General features: G+C 34.9%; 1 protein-coding gene across 15 annotated transcripts in view; it reads right to left on the bottom strand.

The window, feature by feature from the left end:
* Nucleotides 1-16,338, bottom strand: part of LOC108767867 (coiled-coil domain-containing protein AGAP005037) — a 114,426-nt gene that overhangs the window by 41,737 nt on the left and 56,351 nt on the right. For all 15 annotated transcript variants that reach the window (XM_018517959.1, XM_018517952.1, XM_018517960.1 and 12 more), the window contains exon 6: nt 2,344-2,497. In XM_018517959.1, the coding sequence (XP_018373461.1) occupies nt 2,344-2,497 (154 nt within the window). The remainder of the gene's footprint in view (nt 1-2,343; nt 2,498-16,338) is intronic.

Here is a 16,338-nt window from a genome sequence, read left to right on the forward strand (position 1 = left end):
AAAAATGTTTATAAGATGTAACAAAAAAGCTATATAACGGAATATATAAGAGATTATTTCCTTAAAATCATTAGCCTCAACTGATATTTTGTAAATTTATTTATTTATGTAACCTACGTGTACAAAATTAGAATTTGACACCTCGCGAGGTTTCCTTGTCAGAAATTTTTCGACGATTGTCACGCACCCAAGTTTGCACTACGAGTTTAAGTATAACCGCGCGATTACGAACGTCGTTGAAATTTTGACGTAACAGCTTGTCGACTTTTACATATATGCACTTCTCGACCACGTCACGATAATCGTAGCGTCAAGAGAAATGTCTTCTTTAGAAAATGCTTCCGTTTAACCTTTTTTTCTTGGCTGACAGCATTTAGCAGACGTTCGCGTGTTTTACTATACAAAATAGATCTGCCTCGTCATAGTGGTTGATGATTAATCACGATCGATCTGCGATTGGGCTATTCACGCGTCCTAAATCCGTTTCTCTCGGTATCTCCGTGTAAAACGTTTCTCTCGACAACAAGGAGAACGCTCGTGGCAGCCAGAAATGAGGCCATCCTTTCCCCTTGGACTAGCAGGTAGCCTGTTAAGTGTTTTTGAGTAGTTCTCGAATAGCGCTCGGCCAAACGCCGACGGTCGTAACGATCTCCGTTGTATGATTAAGAATCGAAACGACCTTGCAACCGTCAAATCGGAAGTATGAAGAATGAAGAGCGATTGCGAGTGTGTGCGTCTGTGTGCGGATATATGCGCTTAAGCTCAAAGCACGAGGTACGCGTTTGAAAAAATTGGTCGAGTTTCAGGAAGATTTCAAGAGAAAAGTGCGCTAATTTGCGGACAATCGTTAATCGTTTCTTTCTCTCACCAACCTTTCTTTGCCAGCCAATTAAATCGCGAAGATAACGGTCTTGGAATATAATTTAAAATACCAGAGTTTGTAATATAGCAAGTGAATTTTGATTTCACTTGGAATAACATTTACTGTCATTTACATACATTACAGTTTTCAAAGGCAAAAAATTGAAGAACAATTGTTATATAAATCCAAATAAATATAACTGTATCTATAATATTATTAACAATGCATATTATTTATTCTAAAGAAATGATAATTAGTTAACCATCGGTTGAATTAAAATGTAAAAGTTATTCCAGATTATAAAGCCGAGCGAATATAATATAATCCTCACCAATATCTTGTTTTCTGTTACTTACATATATATAGTTATATGCTCGCACTGTAAATTGCAGCTACTCAATCGATTGAATAGTTGCTTCGACCAATTTTCAGCAAAACGATAAAAGAGATTCATATTTCTTTATATATCGCGTACAGGTGTTGGGATCATCGAGACGAACAATTTAAGCGTGTTGCACAAAAGGCGACCAGAATTTTACAACGTCCATATAAAATCTGTCTTGTATTCGAATAAAATGTAATTTTTTCAAATAAGAAAAAAATCATTTTCTAATATCTAGTTTTTCAATCCTTATAATTCCTTCTCATTGAAAGAAATCCTTTTAAAGAAATCGAATTCAAATTCTTACTCCAATTCGCTGAATTTTGCAAAACCTTTTTGTTTTGCAATTTTCAAAATAGGGCATAATATATACATATTATGTTTGCGTTGCATCGATTTCTCAAAATCAGAGAAAATTTTGGGGTTCTAGACTCGTAATGTTGTTTTCAGAAGACTTCTGGTCACCTTAGATGAAGTATTTGAGGGAATGCGAAATTGGGGTGTGATGTAATATGTTTGCATAGATCTCATGAGAAGGATGGTGTACTACTACAGAGAACATCGGTGCAGGCGTGAAGGAAATGCACAGGCGCACGAAGCAGTAAATTCCCATTGAGAGCGGCCCAAAGTTGTCGCTCTATCAGAATCTAATCTCTTCAGAAGTACGTGCGACATCTTGCTCATTACTAGCAGCTTCATCACGAATATATAATTCGACAGGGAATATATATTCTACAAATTAAATTAATTTGTCTAATCCTGTATACATTAATTGCAACAGTTAATTATAATCTGTTTAGAGTAGAGCTGTAAAATAATTAAACACTATTCCAATTAAGCTATAAATTTTCAAGTGTTCACTTCAAATTTAATGCGAGGAATTTTCTGGTTTACAGTCGACAATAAATGTCACGTGTTGACGCACAGTAGTGTCAGGAATTTAGCAAAAATACGATATTTCGAGCTTTGTTGGGCCGCTCGTTTGATGAATCGTGTCGATAGGGTCTCGAGAGCGAAACTCGCGTTTATATACAACGCGCGTGCACGATGACACGCACGTGGAAACGAGAAGAGATCGAAAATGCGGACATTCGTATACCTGGTGTGGTGAGAGTCTTGGGCTGCGTCGGGGTCGCGCTTGGACCGACGCTCGACGCCGCCGGGCTGTACGCCCTTAGAAGAGGCCCACCTCGCGGCAGGGTGCTGCTTCCACCCACATAGTATCCGCTGCCGGACGTCGAGTTCTTGGCCGTCTGCAATCAGAAAGGTACTTGTCAGAAAGTATAATTTGGGTCACGCGCTAATAATTCGAAGGCCGAGGAATCGCGGTTATTTTTCACGCCGATCGAGACTAGCAATGAACCTAATTGACGTATGGCGTAACAAACGTCGGGCTCTGTCAATTAAAGGGCGATATGGTAATTGTGGTAACCAGCAAGACGTACTAATTATGTGGAGTTGCGAGACTTTCCTTATAATTAATTGCCGATTCTCGTTTAGGTATTATAACATTTGCAAACGAATCCTTTAACGAGATTGTTCGGGATTGTTATCTTATCGAGATAGTCTTGTCCATGTACAAGCGTCTTCCGACTGTCGCTTTCGCAACTGGTTTTAAGACTCGGTGCTGTTAACGTTCGCGCTTTCCAGCGAGAATTTCCAACGCGGCCGTTTTTATGATCGTTTTAACGCACACTGTCCATATATGTGTTATCTTCACACATACGAATTTTGATGAATGACGGTTTTAACTTGCACAGAGTTGAACAATTCATGTTAAAAACATTTCAAATGTCCCAAACAGCCCACTTAAATTTTCATGTTAACGTAGAATAAATATATTAGAAAGTAACATAAATATTATGTAAAAAATTAACATAAAAACGTAACACTGACACAATTTGTAGGAAAAATCATATCTCTTCATTAAAATTAACATTTATGTGTTAAATTAACACATTTTATTCATTTATCTTAATATTTACGTTTTAAAATACATTATTTTTATATTATTTGATCTTATTCAGAAATTATGTTATTTTAACACTAAGAAATATGTTGAATATCAATTTAACATAGAATAATAAAATAATACAATCACATTATGTTAAAATAACACTCGGATATTTTAAAAATTCAACACAAAATTTTAACAAAGACACTAAGTAGATTAGTTTTAACACAAATATTGCCAATTTAAATGAAAAGAATAATAACAAAATTTTTTATACATGCTTTTATGTTTTCGAGTAAAGTATATTTTTAAATGCGAGCTCGACGATGCAGAGCCTTGAACCTTTCTGTTTAGCTTCGAAATGCACGATACGCTTTGAAATATTTATACGCGCAATAAAGCGTTTGTAATTCCGCTCCCGCTTGCAACATGGAATGCCTAAGTTATTCGCCGTATCATCCCGTTTGTTTCGCGCTGCTTGTCTCGCCAACTTTCCACGAAAGATTCACTTTCCCATATCGATCACACAGACTGCATGACACATACAGAATATACGATTAGCGATCCCGCATAAGGTTTTAAAACGGTTAATAAAATGAAGCTGTTTCTCTTGCATATTACAATCAAGTCGGCGTGACGAAACGTAGTCAATAAATTCTTTAACGCGACCGCAATTTATTCATCTTGCAAGTGTATTAAATTGTTGAAAAAACCGCAGAGTGTATGATAAAAATATCTCAAAATCTCTATTTCAAAAGTAAAAAGAATTTACATAATTGTAAATATATTTCCTCATATCCGCACTTCTTCATATTTCTTCATTATGTGTGATTGTGAGACCAACAATTTTTCTTTGTTTTCGTTATCTCGTTCATATAAAAAATCGATCGTGACAAACACAGTAGTTACATTGCGAAAAAATTCTGATTGAAAATAAACGAATCAGTAGATTCTGCCTGATATCAATCAGAATTCTAGTCGAGGTAATCAGATGTCCAATTACGTGACCAGAATTTCGATTAATATAATCTGGTTCGTACATTTTCAATCAAATATTTTTCTCAGTGAACTACATTTTCTAATACAACCGCGATTTATACTATTATGTTGTATTAAATTGTTCGAAAAACTCGAGAATGCATATATAGCAGATTATGTGACACATACGGAACATATTTATGACACATACGGAACATATTAGCGATCCCGCATAAGGCAACCGTTCTAAAACGGTTAATAAAATGAACCTGTTTCTCTTGCATATTATGTCGGAGTTAGCGTGGCAAAACGCAATTTATAAATTTTTGAACGTGACCGCGTTTATACTATTCTTACGATTGTATTAAATTGTTGAAAACACCGGAAAAAACACATTATCCTCGCAAATGAATCTTTCAAAACCTCTATTTTAGAAGTAAAAACCATGATGTAATCGTAAGTATACGTCTTCATATCCACATTTCTTTATATTTCTTCATTATTTGCAATTGTTGGACGATTTTTCTCTATTTTCGTTATCCCACTTCTATCAGAAATCGATCGTGACAAACGGTAGCCATAAAATTCTCTAACACAACAAATTTATAGATATTTATACCACAGTCTACAAAAGTATTATTATACCACAGTCAAAAGTATTATTAACTATTATTTTAGCTGAAAAATTAATTTGTGTATATTTTGCTAAATTATCCTTCGTTTCAAGAACTCTTTAAACTTTATAATATCTGTAATGAATTGGAAAAAATACAAGTAAATTCCATATAAGTGAAAAAGATATAAACGCTTAATACTTTTAGCCAAGGCGTATTATGTTACCTCTATTTCGCAAACAAAAAGCATCCATTATAAATATATTAAAGTAAATATATTTCTTCATATCTACATTTCTTCATATTTCTTCATTATACATATCTGCACAATTGTCGGCAATTTTTCTTTGTTTTCGTTATGCTGTCTGTATCAGAAATCGATCGTGACAAACGCGGTGGTAAATATAAGGTATGGGCATAAGTGTGAATAGGTCTGATATACAGATATACATCCAGGCAAAGAAGAAACGATCGGGCGAGCATTCCAATACGGACATTCGATCCGTAGGAACTGTAGGCAATCTCCAGCTTCGTAGTCTCATTCGTATCGAGATGAAAATTACATGTCGAGCCCAATGACGAAAATGGACTGCTTTAACCTGCGGCCGCCACGAAAAGTCCCTCCCTCTTACCGATTCTTACTCGCGCGCTCGCACTCGCCAATTCACATCGATCTCGCTTTAGTCGTTGTTTACCGTCGCCGCGAGTTCAGCTAGCCGCCTCACTCGCCGGGCGAATCACCTGGAAGAAATACAAGTCTATCGACATAAAAGAGAACTGAACTGAGAATTTAATTAACGGGGAGTGGTTTTCCAAAGAACGATTGTATCTAAAAATCTAGAAAAAAAAAGAAAAGTTGAAAAGAAAGGAGGAAGAACTAGATTTTTCTCTCCAAAGGAGATTATTTAATTTTGTGGCGAGACTCACGTGCACCTTTCTTTTTGGTAAACGTGAAACAATTCACCAGCAACAAGACGAAAGGAAAATAACAATTGTTCAGACGTTAATCATACATCGAATAAAAGAAAAGAAAACCGACAAATATTCTTCCACTTCTTTTATACATCTACAAAGAGAGTGAGAAGATATACAAGAAAAAGTCCACGGTTGCTGAAGAGTCTTTTTCATTAAACTTTTAATTATAAAGATCATCAAGCAAGAACCGAGAGATATCTGTCGAGACTGTGTGAAAGAAAAGAAGATCATGAGAGTCTTGTGCTTAGCCAAAGGTGTCACACATCGAGCAAAGAGGGTATACTAGATCTCTTTCGGTTTTTCGGCAATCGAGTCGAGTGTACTAAGAAAGTATACACGACAAAGAGTTTAGTTTCTTGCTCGTATCGTCAAGCGCAAATAAAAAGAAAAATCCAGAGACGAAGTCTGTATTGGGGGACAGAAAATCCGTGTGTCGTTGTTCTGATCGAGAAAAGTGTCACTTGGCGAGTGACAAGTGAGATAAGTTACGAAAAAGGTCACGAAAAAGAGTTTGCGAAGCAGAGGGACCAAATCAATTGTAAAAAATCGACAAGGCAAGCTGTGAAGGAAGATCGACGAACGAGGCGGAGATGCCAGGTAGTTTTCTACGGTTTGAACAGAAAGACGGTAGTTGGGAGAACGAGGGAACTTGCAACGTCGCATGTTCCCTCTTCAGCGGCTGAAAAAGGGATACCGGTAGGTAAGATCGGCAAGAAGAGTCGAGGGGACAACGTTGGGAGACAATTCTCTTTTCGTGATCGCGATCAGATAGTCGCGGGATAAGATTAAAGGGAGGGAAGGCCAGAGTGGGCCAAGGAAACGAAAAGAGAAAGAGAAATCTCTTTATCTCTTTCTCTTCAGAATAACGAAGAAGAAGAAGAAAAAGAAGAAGTAACAGCCGTAAGAAGCAAACAGCGAACTTTCGCTGCGAAGCGATTGAAGAAATAGCAACTAGATGCAACGAGGACGATGATCAGATAAAAATGAAGAAATTCGTGACGAACTTCGGGATTCTCTCTTCCATGTCCTTGATCCTTCTGAGCTTACTCGTTGTGGCGGTTTCGAAAACATCGACCGAACTTGTCGACGCCGAGAGAAATCTCGGCGGCACGCCGATGCACAGCGTACAATTAACTCAAAAGGGCTACATTCAGGTGAGAATCGCGTGTAATTCGAGGAAAGCCGGATTTCAGCCCCTTCTATTTGACTTACATTAAAAGCACGAGACAATCTCGCTTAATCCTTTGCAAATTATTATTTCTCGCACCATGCGTTAATAGGAAGATTAAGTAGGAATATTTCGTCTTTAACTTCATCTAATCAGCTAATTTAACAGGAATAAAAAAATGTTTATTACTTGAAGGAATTTATAGAGATTCGTCGAAAATATCGAAAAGAACGATATCGTTAAAGTATCTAAAAATTTAGCTAACTATAAATTTGAAAATAATTTTATTATTACGATAATATTGTCGCATATCTTGGTAATCGAATTGAGAAGCCGATTACACGGAATATGGAAGGTCCGAGTTCGAATCTTGGCTGAGGTAATATTTTTCCCAATAAGTTCTTTACAGGTTTTAAGATGCTATGGAGAATCTCCATAAATTTCTCTAAGTATCCAATAAAAATTCTTTAATTCATTAGACCAGCTGATTAGATGAAGTTGAGGACGAAATATCTAATTTTTATATTATTTCTCATTTATAAGAAATAATTTAGATAACTCGCGATTATAATCGTGAACAGATTTAAATGTTTGAAAAATTATGTGATTAGGCTATATCGCAACGCGTTATGTTGTGTTCAATTCGATATAGGTTAGGAATATAGTAAATTATTTAGTAATTAAATGCATTTAGTATGGAGAAAGTAGGGAAATAAAATAGAGTGAGAGAGAATTTTAGATGCCATAGCACGAAGACCATGATATAAAGTTATGATTACGCAATGATTTATGTAATTTTACATTGTTGAAAACTACTAAAAATTCAGAATATAAACATAATCCATAAATAAAGTTAGACGTCTAATTTTAAACGTCATAAGCGTACCGAATTCGTATAATTTATTCTACATAACAATAAATTGTTCAATTATTCAAGCTTGCAATTAGAAACATAAAAATTTTTACCGTTTGTATATTACTGGGTAGCTCTGCAGGAATTCTTGTGATTCCGTTGAAATATTCGAGTAAGCGTTTAGTCAAATTGGCTACAGAGATTGTGGTGCAAAACACATTCCGTAATACCCTGCATCTAGATATATTGAGAAAGAAAAGCTAGTAAAACAGTGAGAACAAATAATGATAAATCGCCATATTGTCGCCATATCGGATATAAAAGATACATATGCACCAACAGAGTGTGGAAATTCACGAGATTTCTATCGATTACGTAGGAGGGCAGTTCCATACATAACACGTAGAAAGAAAAAAAGTTGGATTTCACGCTGATTACCTAATTTTCATCGTTCACTCTAAGAACCGTCGTGGTCTACATACCTACCCATTTCTAAATGTACAACGTGTTCCAGATTTCTTGCGCTTTCTTTTGCCTACAAAGATTCTTTGACTAACTTGGAATTTTTTCTTTGTAAGATTCTTTCTTACGGATTTTCAATATTCGACTTTGATTACTTTGTAAGACAAAAAAACTTATGAAGATTCCAGTTTTATTTCGATAAAGTTTACTCTGAAAGATATTTTAAATTTAAATTTAATAGATATTTAATCTTTTTAGAGAATTCGTTTGACGTAGAGATATTAAAAAAAATTTCTCACACAGGTTTGACGTAGAGATATTAAAAAAAATTTCTCTTGAGAGAGAGAAAGTCAACTTTGAAAATGATCAGAGAATCATCATCATACACAGAAAAAGACATAGTAGTAGCAGCTATATAAGTGACTATGCAAGTTTTATTTGTAGAATTAATGCATGAATAAACTATGTTATTACCATTATAACAGTTTATTCAAATATACCTGATAAAAATTTTTCTCATAATTTTTATTTTGAAAATTAAAATACTTTTAAAAAATACTGAAAAAATCTATGTCTTTTTCTAAAATTCTAAAATTAACATAAAAATTATATAAAAAATTCTAAGAAAAATTTCCTCACCAAGGTATACATTAATTTTCCATAATATAAAATTTACAGTTGTCATGTTTTTCTTTAAGTGTAACATAAAGACCTAAATTAAGTCCTGACTATTTGTGGAATCATCTTTTATATACAGAATTAATTATAACGTGTGATATGTTGGCTAAGCATCTTCACTTTTCAGTTTCTCAGATGGGAATTGCCGGTGCCGGAAATTCACGAATTCACATTCTGCCTTTGGGTGAAGTCGAGCGATCTCACGTATTCCCACTCAATCCTCTCGTACTCAAGTGAGTATTCTCAATGAAATCGCGACTTGACGTTACACACGTATGTGTTGTGTGTCATTAATTTTTTTCTTTTTACATTTATACGCAACATATGAATTGCCTCTACCGATTACAAATCGCTCGCGGTACGTGTGAAATTCGATAAATTTCAAATTCAAGAAAACACTCGTCATTCTACAATTACTTTTTAGATTGCAATTTACACACTGCAAATAGAATAAGATAGTTACTGTGACGAGAATCTTATGTGAAACAATCCACATTTCGCAAATGCTCGAAATGTAGAAGACAGGAATCCACTTTTCCACCATTCTGTCGAGGATAATAGTATCCGTTAAACGGATGTTGAAACTATATCTAAGCAAATGTAATATTTAACAAGGAATAAGGAGGCGTTTTAGAGCTCTTCCCCGCCCACTCTGCCCCATTTTTGACGGAATTGTTATAATGTTTCGAAGTTTCTGAAATAGTTTTCCGAGAGCTGTTGTCTTACATGGTGTAGCGCTATTATCCATTCAGGCATTCACTAAGTAATTGCGCGAGAGTTCGCGGAAAGTATCTTCGCTTATGGAAAACGCTCCGTCTTCTCGCTCATGCGTGCAACTATCTTATTGCAGTTTAGTAGAATGCTAAGTGAATGCTTTGCCCCGAGGCGTTATTCTTTTTACGTGTGAGAATTAGTGCTACCAGTTCCGTTGACGAAACGCTAATTGTTCGAATTACGAAATCTCACGGGATTTAAGTACTCTGACAAAGCCGGCATAAACAGAATTTGAATATTTATGACGAAGGACTCATGGACTACTGCACCCATCATGAAATATGTTACTCTATATTAATTAGTTCGCTAAAACCTTAGTCCTTTTGTATATGACGTCCTATCGCCTAGAAAAACTAGAATTTTGTTCAAGAAATTGTTATAAGAAGGAAAACAAATGGTTCCTCGATGGCGCCTATAAATGATATTTATGCGTGTGGATTACGTGCAACTACATGTCGCTCATTTGCTATAACAATAACTAAAAAAAGAAAGTTTTCAGAAAATGAGCTTCAATGTTTCCAATCATTTAAATTCTTTAATATAATATTAATTTTGAAATGCAACTTTGATGTAATAATTGATTGTACTCAGTTGGAAAGTATTAAATTCAACACATTTCACGTATCCCAAATGGTACACCAAATTATATATTAAAACATTAAAATATAATAAAGTATTGAAATAATACACTAGATTTATTAAGCTCGATATTAAAATCAGCTAGGTAGTCAAAGTTTTAAGCAGTGATACAAATTATATTCGAATAAATAAAATGAAGATGGATTATATGTAGATCGGAGATTTTATATTCCTTTCTCTTTTATGAGACAAATGCTCTTAATTTACACATCAATCAAAATTGTCAATAATGCTTTTAATTTGTGTTGCATACACAAACAAGAAAGAGATGTAACTGTTTACGCACTGGAAAAATATCATATTTTGAATCATACATATGGAGATCCAGGAAGACGAGAGATATGCGGTTTACATAAATTCTAACTTTATGGTATATTTCTCGGTATATACCTCGATTGAGGGAACGATGCACAAACATAATCCTCTTTCACTGTCAAAGGGAACGAGCGGGAACGTTTGATTCGATCTTGGATATCGTCGCGCGGAAGAAGTATTCACCTGGAAATCGGTGGTGTAGAGGTATTCCGAAGGCCAGTTCACATACGCGAGCACCATTGGTATCACATATGTCAAAGCTGGGAGAATCGGATCGGTCGTTATGCTCTGTGGTTCGACGGACATTTGGTGTCGCAAGGTCGCTCGGAAGAGGTAAATCCACTTAGTCGGCTATCCGGAAATTCACTTTAAAAATGCAGAAATCAAATATGGAGGAATTTGAACCATCTAGTTTCGTAACGCGCGTCTCTCTACTGTTAGTTCCCGCCAAACTATTTTTTGGTCTCCTTTAATTCGTTCTCCATACAGACAAAAATTTTTAATTAAAAATGAACGAGTCAGTAAGATTATGATCAATCAGATTTTAAGTTATCATAATTGAATCTAGTGATCTTAACTAGAATTTAATAGATGTAATAAAAAGTTCTGATTTGTCCATTTTCAACCAGAAAATTTTTCACTACATGTGACGCATCGCGAATGCTTATTAACTTTAGATATAATATATATAGATATATTATTCCAACATATAATTTTGACCATAATATTGGCGCTTCTTATTTAGTCGATGTATTCATATATAAAGTCCTTGTTTTAATCTTAAAATATAGCAACACAATCGAGTACCATAAACGTGAGTAATCACGTTAATAAGAAAACATGCGAGTAATGTAGAGTTAATGGAAGAATCGCTTCTTACAGATGATCGGTCACGTAATCCCGAAAGGTGGCGATATCGTCCTAGGTCAAGAATATACGGACTTCAATGAAGGGCTCGAGGAGGGCATTGAGGGCTCAGTTTTGGGTTTCAATCTTTTGCTGGCCTCGGTGTTCACTTCTCTCAATAGCGGACTTCATCAAAGACCTTCATTCTGGTCAGCTAATGGAGCCATCGATCCGACCGAGATTCCTCTCGCCACAAGAATCCGGACGAGAATAGCGAGGCGTGATTCGGATCTCGTTGGAACGCGTGCCCTTGATGGGCTAGTTTCGGTCTTATTCACGCTTGGTTCTAATTGGTCCCGTAGAATTTCTCGAACGGACAACGCGAAAGCGGTGGAGAGTTCCGCGACCTCGCCATCCCCGCCAAGTGTCACTAACGACACAACGAAGGAAGAGACATCATCGATTCGTAGACACGCGATCACTTTTGATATCGATGACTGGACCGAGGAAATCGACTCGTATAATAAATCGTTCGATGTTCCCTTAGGTTTGCAATTAGTGAAATTGTCCTACATCCGTTGTCAATTGGGCAGGGGTAGCCCGCCCATAGGCGGTCCGTTGATGTTGATTTCTTGGAGCAGAACACCCGTGAAGGTGTTCGGCGGCGCCATTATAAAGAACGTCGGCAATGAGTGTGGCAAATTCTGAGAGATTTCCCTCGAGCAAATAAAAAGGGAAGTGCAATTGAAGATTTAATGAGATAAATATAATTTTTCAATTTTGTAAAAAATACAATGAGGCACTCGTGCCTTTAATTGCATCTGCTCCAAAAGAATTGATTTCAGAGCTCTCTTATTCTGTAGAATACCATTGACGCTACTCTCGTTGGAAAGACGTTTCTTTATCTTTCTTTAGTTTCTCTCGAAGCATTTCACTCAGCATTTTCTATCATTTGCACTATTCGATCAGTGCCATCGCAACAAGGTTAAGGATGTATTGCACATAATTTCAAAATAATGTAAAAGTTACGAAAAAAATAACAGATTATTCTAGATTGCATTTAAAAATAATACAAAAAATTTAATGAAAATTTATCATCTAAATTAAAAGTTATCTCAATAAGAATTATATAATATTTTTTTATCTGTGCTCTAATAGAAATGTATGGAAACGTATTATAAAATAATGACAAAAATCTAATTTATGTAAAGCTAAGATTTATGTAAAGCTATATTGCGATGCAAAGATTAGTTGTTCTGTAAATAAACAAAATATTTATTTCTTCTCCGTGACTAATCTCTGAATTGCGATCAAACTTTGCATAAATCATTTATACGCACTTAAAGTACGTATAATAGAAATTTTTGTCATTTTTTTCCAATTTTAATGTATAATAATAAAAATAATAACAATGAAAGTAACTAAACAATAAAGAAGCGTTATTCAACAAAAATAGAATGTTATAAACACAACTTTTATATGTATATAGTTTCTTTAAAGTACAAATATTAATTAATTTGTAAAAATGTGCAATACATCCTTAAGAAAGTCACTAAGCAATAAGCGTAAACAGATTCAATATGATAAGCAAATTATTGTTTTCGCTTTGTCAATGTATTTACGGATAAAACTAATTTTCATCATAATATTCAACTATCGCGCAACCCGCGTAATTGCGCGAGTTTGGGGTTTTAGCCCGCACGTTTATAGTCGCAGCTTCCCGAGTGGAATCTCCCAGCCGCAATCGACGATCTCGTCTCGCGTATCGATCCGCGTCGCGCGTTAATTAGTTTCGCAGAATTCCCTTGAACGCAATCGCGACCACGGAGAAGGGAAGGAGAAATGTGTCCCGCGAAAACCGCGACTCCAGCCTGGCGAAATTGTCGAACGTCAAGGGCGTAGCTATCACTGTACGTGGTAAGAGCAAACGAGTCGTAAGAACCCAAAGGAGACTTACAAAGCTCACTGGATTATCTTCTTTCTCTTCAAGCAGAAGAAGAAGATAGTCGGACTAAATGCACTTACAAGAGGACGCTTAAAAATTATCTTAATAGTTGTAGAAGTAGTACAATTTGCATAAAATTCTCATTGTGTCTTATCTCAGTATTAAAGCATCTTGTGATTAATATAAAATGTTAACAACAATATCAAGAGTGTACAGGGCCCTTAAGAATCAAATATAAAGAGGAAATTATTTAAAACATAAAAAAACTCAAATCAGAAGTATATTTAATATAATATTCTATAAATAGTTAAAAGTTCTATATATATATTTCATTACATGTTTTGGTCTCACGATTGAGCCATCTTCAGATGTGATAGTCGTATATGAACAGGTGATGTTACATTGGTTAAACGCAGTTAAAATAGAAGAAATAAACAAAATTATGAACATGTTAATGAAGACGGGTCGTCCAGCCGTTTTGCGAGTAATTTCCGTCTCTCTACAAAATCATCTCTCTGGTCTTCATTAACATGTTCATAATTTTATCTATTTCTTCGAGACTGCGTTTAACTTAATATAACATCACCTGTTCATATATGACTATCACATCTAAAGATGGCTCAATCGTGAGACCGAACATGTAATGAAATATTTATATAGAACTTTTAATTATTTATAGAATATTATATTAAATATACTTCTGGTTTGAGTTTTTATGTTTTAAATAATTTTCTCTTTATATTTGACTCTTAAGTACTTTGTATACTCCTGATATTGTTGTTCGAATTAAGAGTCCTTTGTTCTTATAATAATTTATAAAATGTTGATATTGTGGACTATATATGTATAAATTAAACATAACTTCCTGATACTATAAGAAATTATTGGATGGAGGGCCTCGTATTTAAATAACAATGTTTTGTTTATCGCGCATATCGATCTTTTGGTACAACTATCAAAAAAAAAAAAAACTGTAAAAAAATGACAATTTTTTAGTGGCTTGCAAAAAAGAGCATACAGAAAAAAGAATATACTTTATATTTCTCTATACAATTAGTTATTATCAAAAGTGCATCATAAAATTAATTGTTATAAAATTTTAATTATTCAAAATATTCGAACTTATTTTTCGGAACAGTTCGTTTTATGAGTTATATTGTTGTGTAATAAACGACCGATATAGTTTTGGCTTTATCAAATCGCGTTGTAAATGAAGTAAATAAATTTATAAAAGTAAAAAATATAACTCTCTTAAACACGAGGGCTTAAGAAGACAGACAATTTTGAGCATCTTTGAACATCTTGTCTACGGACGAAGTCGACATGAATGCTCAACAAATTCTAGCTACGCCACTGTCCGTTCGTTGTCTCTTTGTAAGCGGAGTTTCGACACTGACGTTTCACGGATGCGGATTTTCCGCTGACGTTGATAACGCCGACGAACGAACGCGGTGGTGTCTGAGGATCCGGCCGTAAAAGCGCTTTACCTCCTGGCGAGCCTCGTGTTGAAATTCCGTTTATGTCTCGCAATCCGGATCGCCGCCGGCGAATAAAACGTGATATCGAATAACTGGCGTTACTCTAGCGACAACATGGTGTCTACAATGTGCTTTTTGTATATACTAAGATGACAGTGGAGAAAATTGGAACATTATAACGCGTACAGAATGGGTCAGTGTACACTGAGAAAAAAATGCTGTTGATTCAATTAAAGTTTATATTACGGGCTGTCACTAACATAAGTGATTAATTCATGTATTTTTATTGACACAAAGGCATAAATTATTATTTCAATAATCAAGCCTTTATATCAATAAAATATACGCATGAATTAATCATTTATGTTAGTGACAGTCCGTAATATAGACTTTAATTGAATCAACAGCATTTTTTTCTCAGTGTATGTTTGTAACGTGTACTCTAACTAGAACAATTTTCTTGCAGCGATAGAAGTGTCTGATAGAAGATCATAAGCCGCGCAATGTTCGTAATATTTTGCTAATGTAGTCAGAGATTAATCCTGTTAATTAAGCCATAGAAGAAGCTACTTAACTTTGGAGCTAACCTCGGTGAAAAATTTTCTTAGAATTATTATACGAATTAAAACACTTCAAAAATGCTAAGAAAATCTACATCTTTTTTCAGAATTTTTCATTTTTATATGTGAATTCTGAAGTATTCTAAGATTTCTCGTTCTATAATTTCTGAGAAAATGTCTCAAACTTTTTCAAATTTTATAACATTTTATCAGAATTATGGAATAAGATATTTTTTTTAATTTTGGCTTAAAATTCAAACTCACATATATGAAAAATTTTAGAAAAGATGTAGACTTTCCGGAAAGTGCCAATTTGTATTAAAAAAATCTGACAAATTTTCTAAAAAGTTGTTAAATTATTTTGAAATTTACATAAAAATTCTAAAAATTATATGAAAAGTTACAGGAAAATTTTTCACCAAGGAATACTTTAAGAAACATTTCTCCCACCTCTTTTTCTACTGATTTTTTAAGTCAGGCGTGTATCTTCAAAATGTGACGCACATATTTTACGAAGGATAAGTTACCGCTGCGCGTGCGTAATTACAAATTACTAATTAGTCTAATTATACTAATCATTGTTGTGTCATACGGTCGACGTAAATTACAAAGCGTACAATGCCAAATAGCTCAGGTAACAGAGGATTGCATAAATAGCGTTACATCAACTACTATACGCGTCTTACTATGCGTTTTCTCTCCTGGTCGTGCTTTATTTGGCGATCTTGAAGCGTCGGTTCACAGATAGCCGCTCATTTGTGCAGCCTCTTTCGCAAAGCTGCCTCCACGACCATTTAAAGAGCGCATTACGTTTCACGACGCGTGCGCTGGAATCAGATGGAAAAAAAGGGTAGC

This window comes from Trachymyrmex cornetzi, unplaced genomic scaffold (assembly GCF_001594075.2).
Source record: "Trachymyrmex cornetzi isolate Tcor2-1 unplaced genomic scaffold, Tcor1.1 scaffold73, whole genome shotgun sequence".
Classification (NCBI taxonomy): Eukaryota; Metazoa; Arthropoda; class Insecta; order Hymenoptera; family Formicidae; genus Trachymyrmex; species Trachymyrmex cornetzi.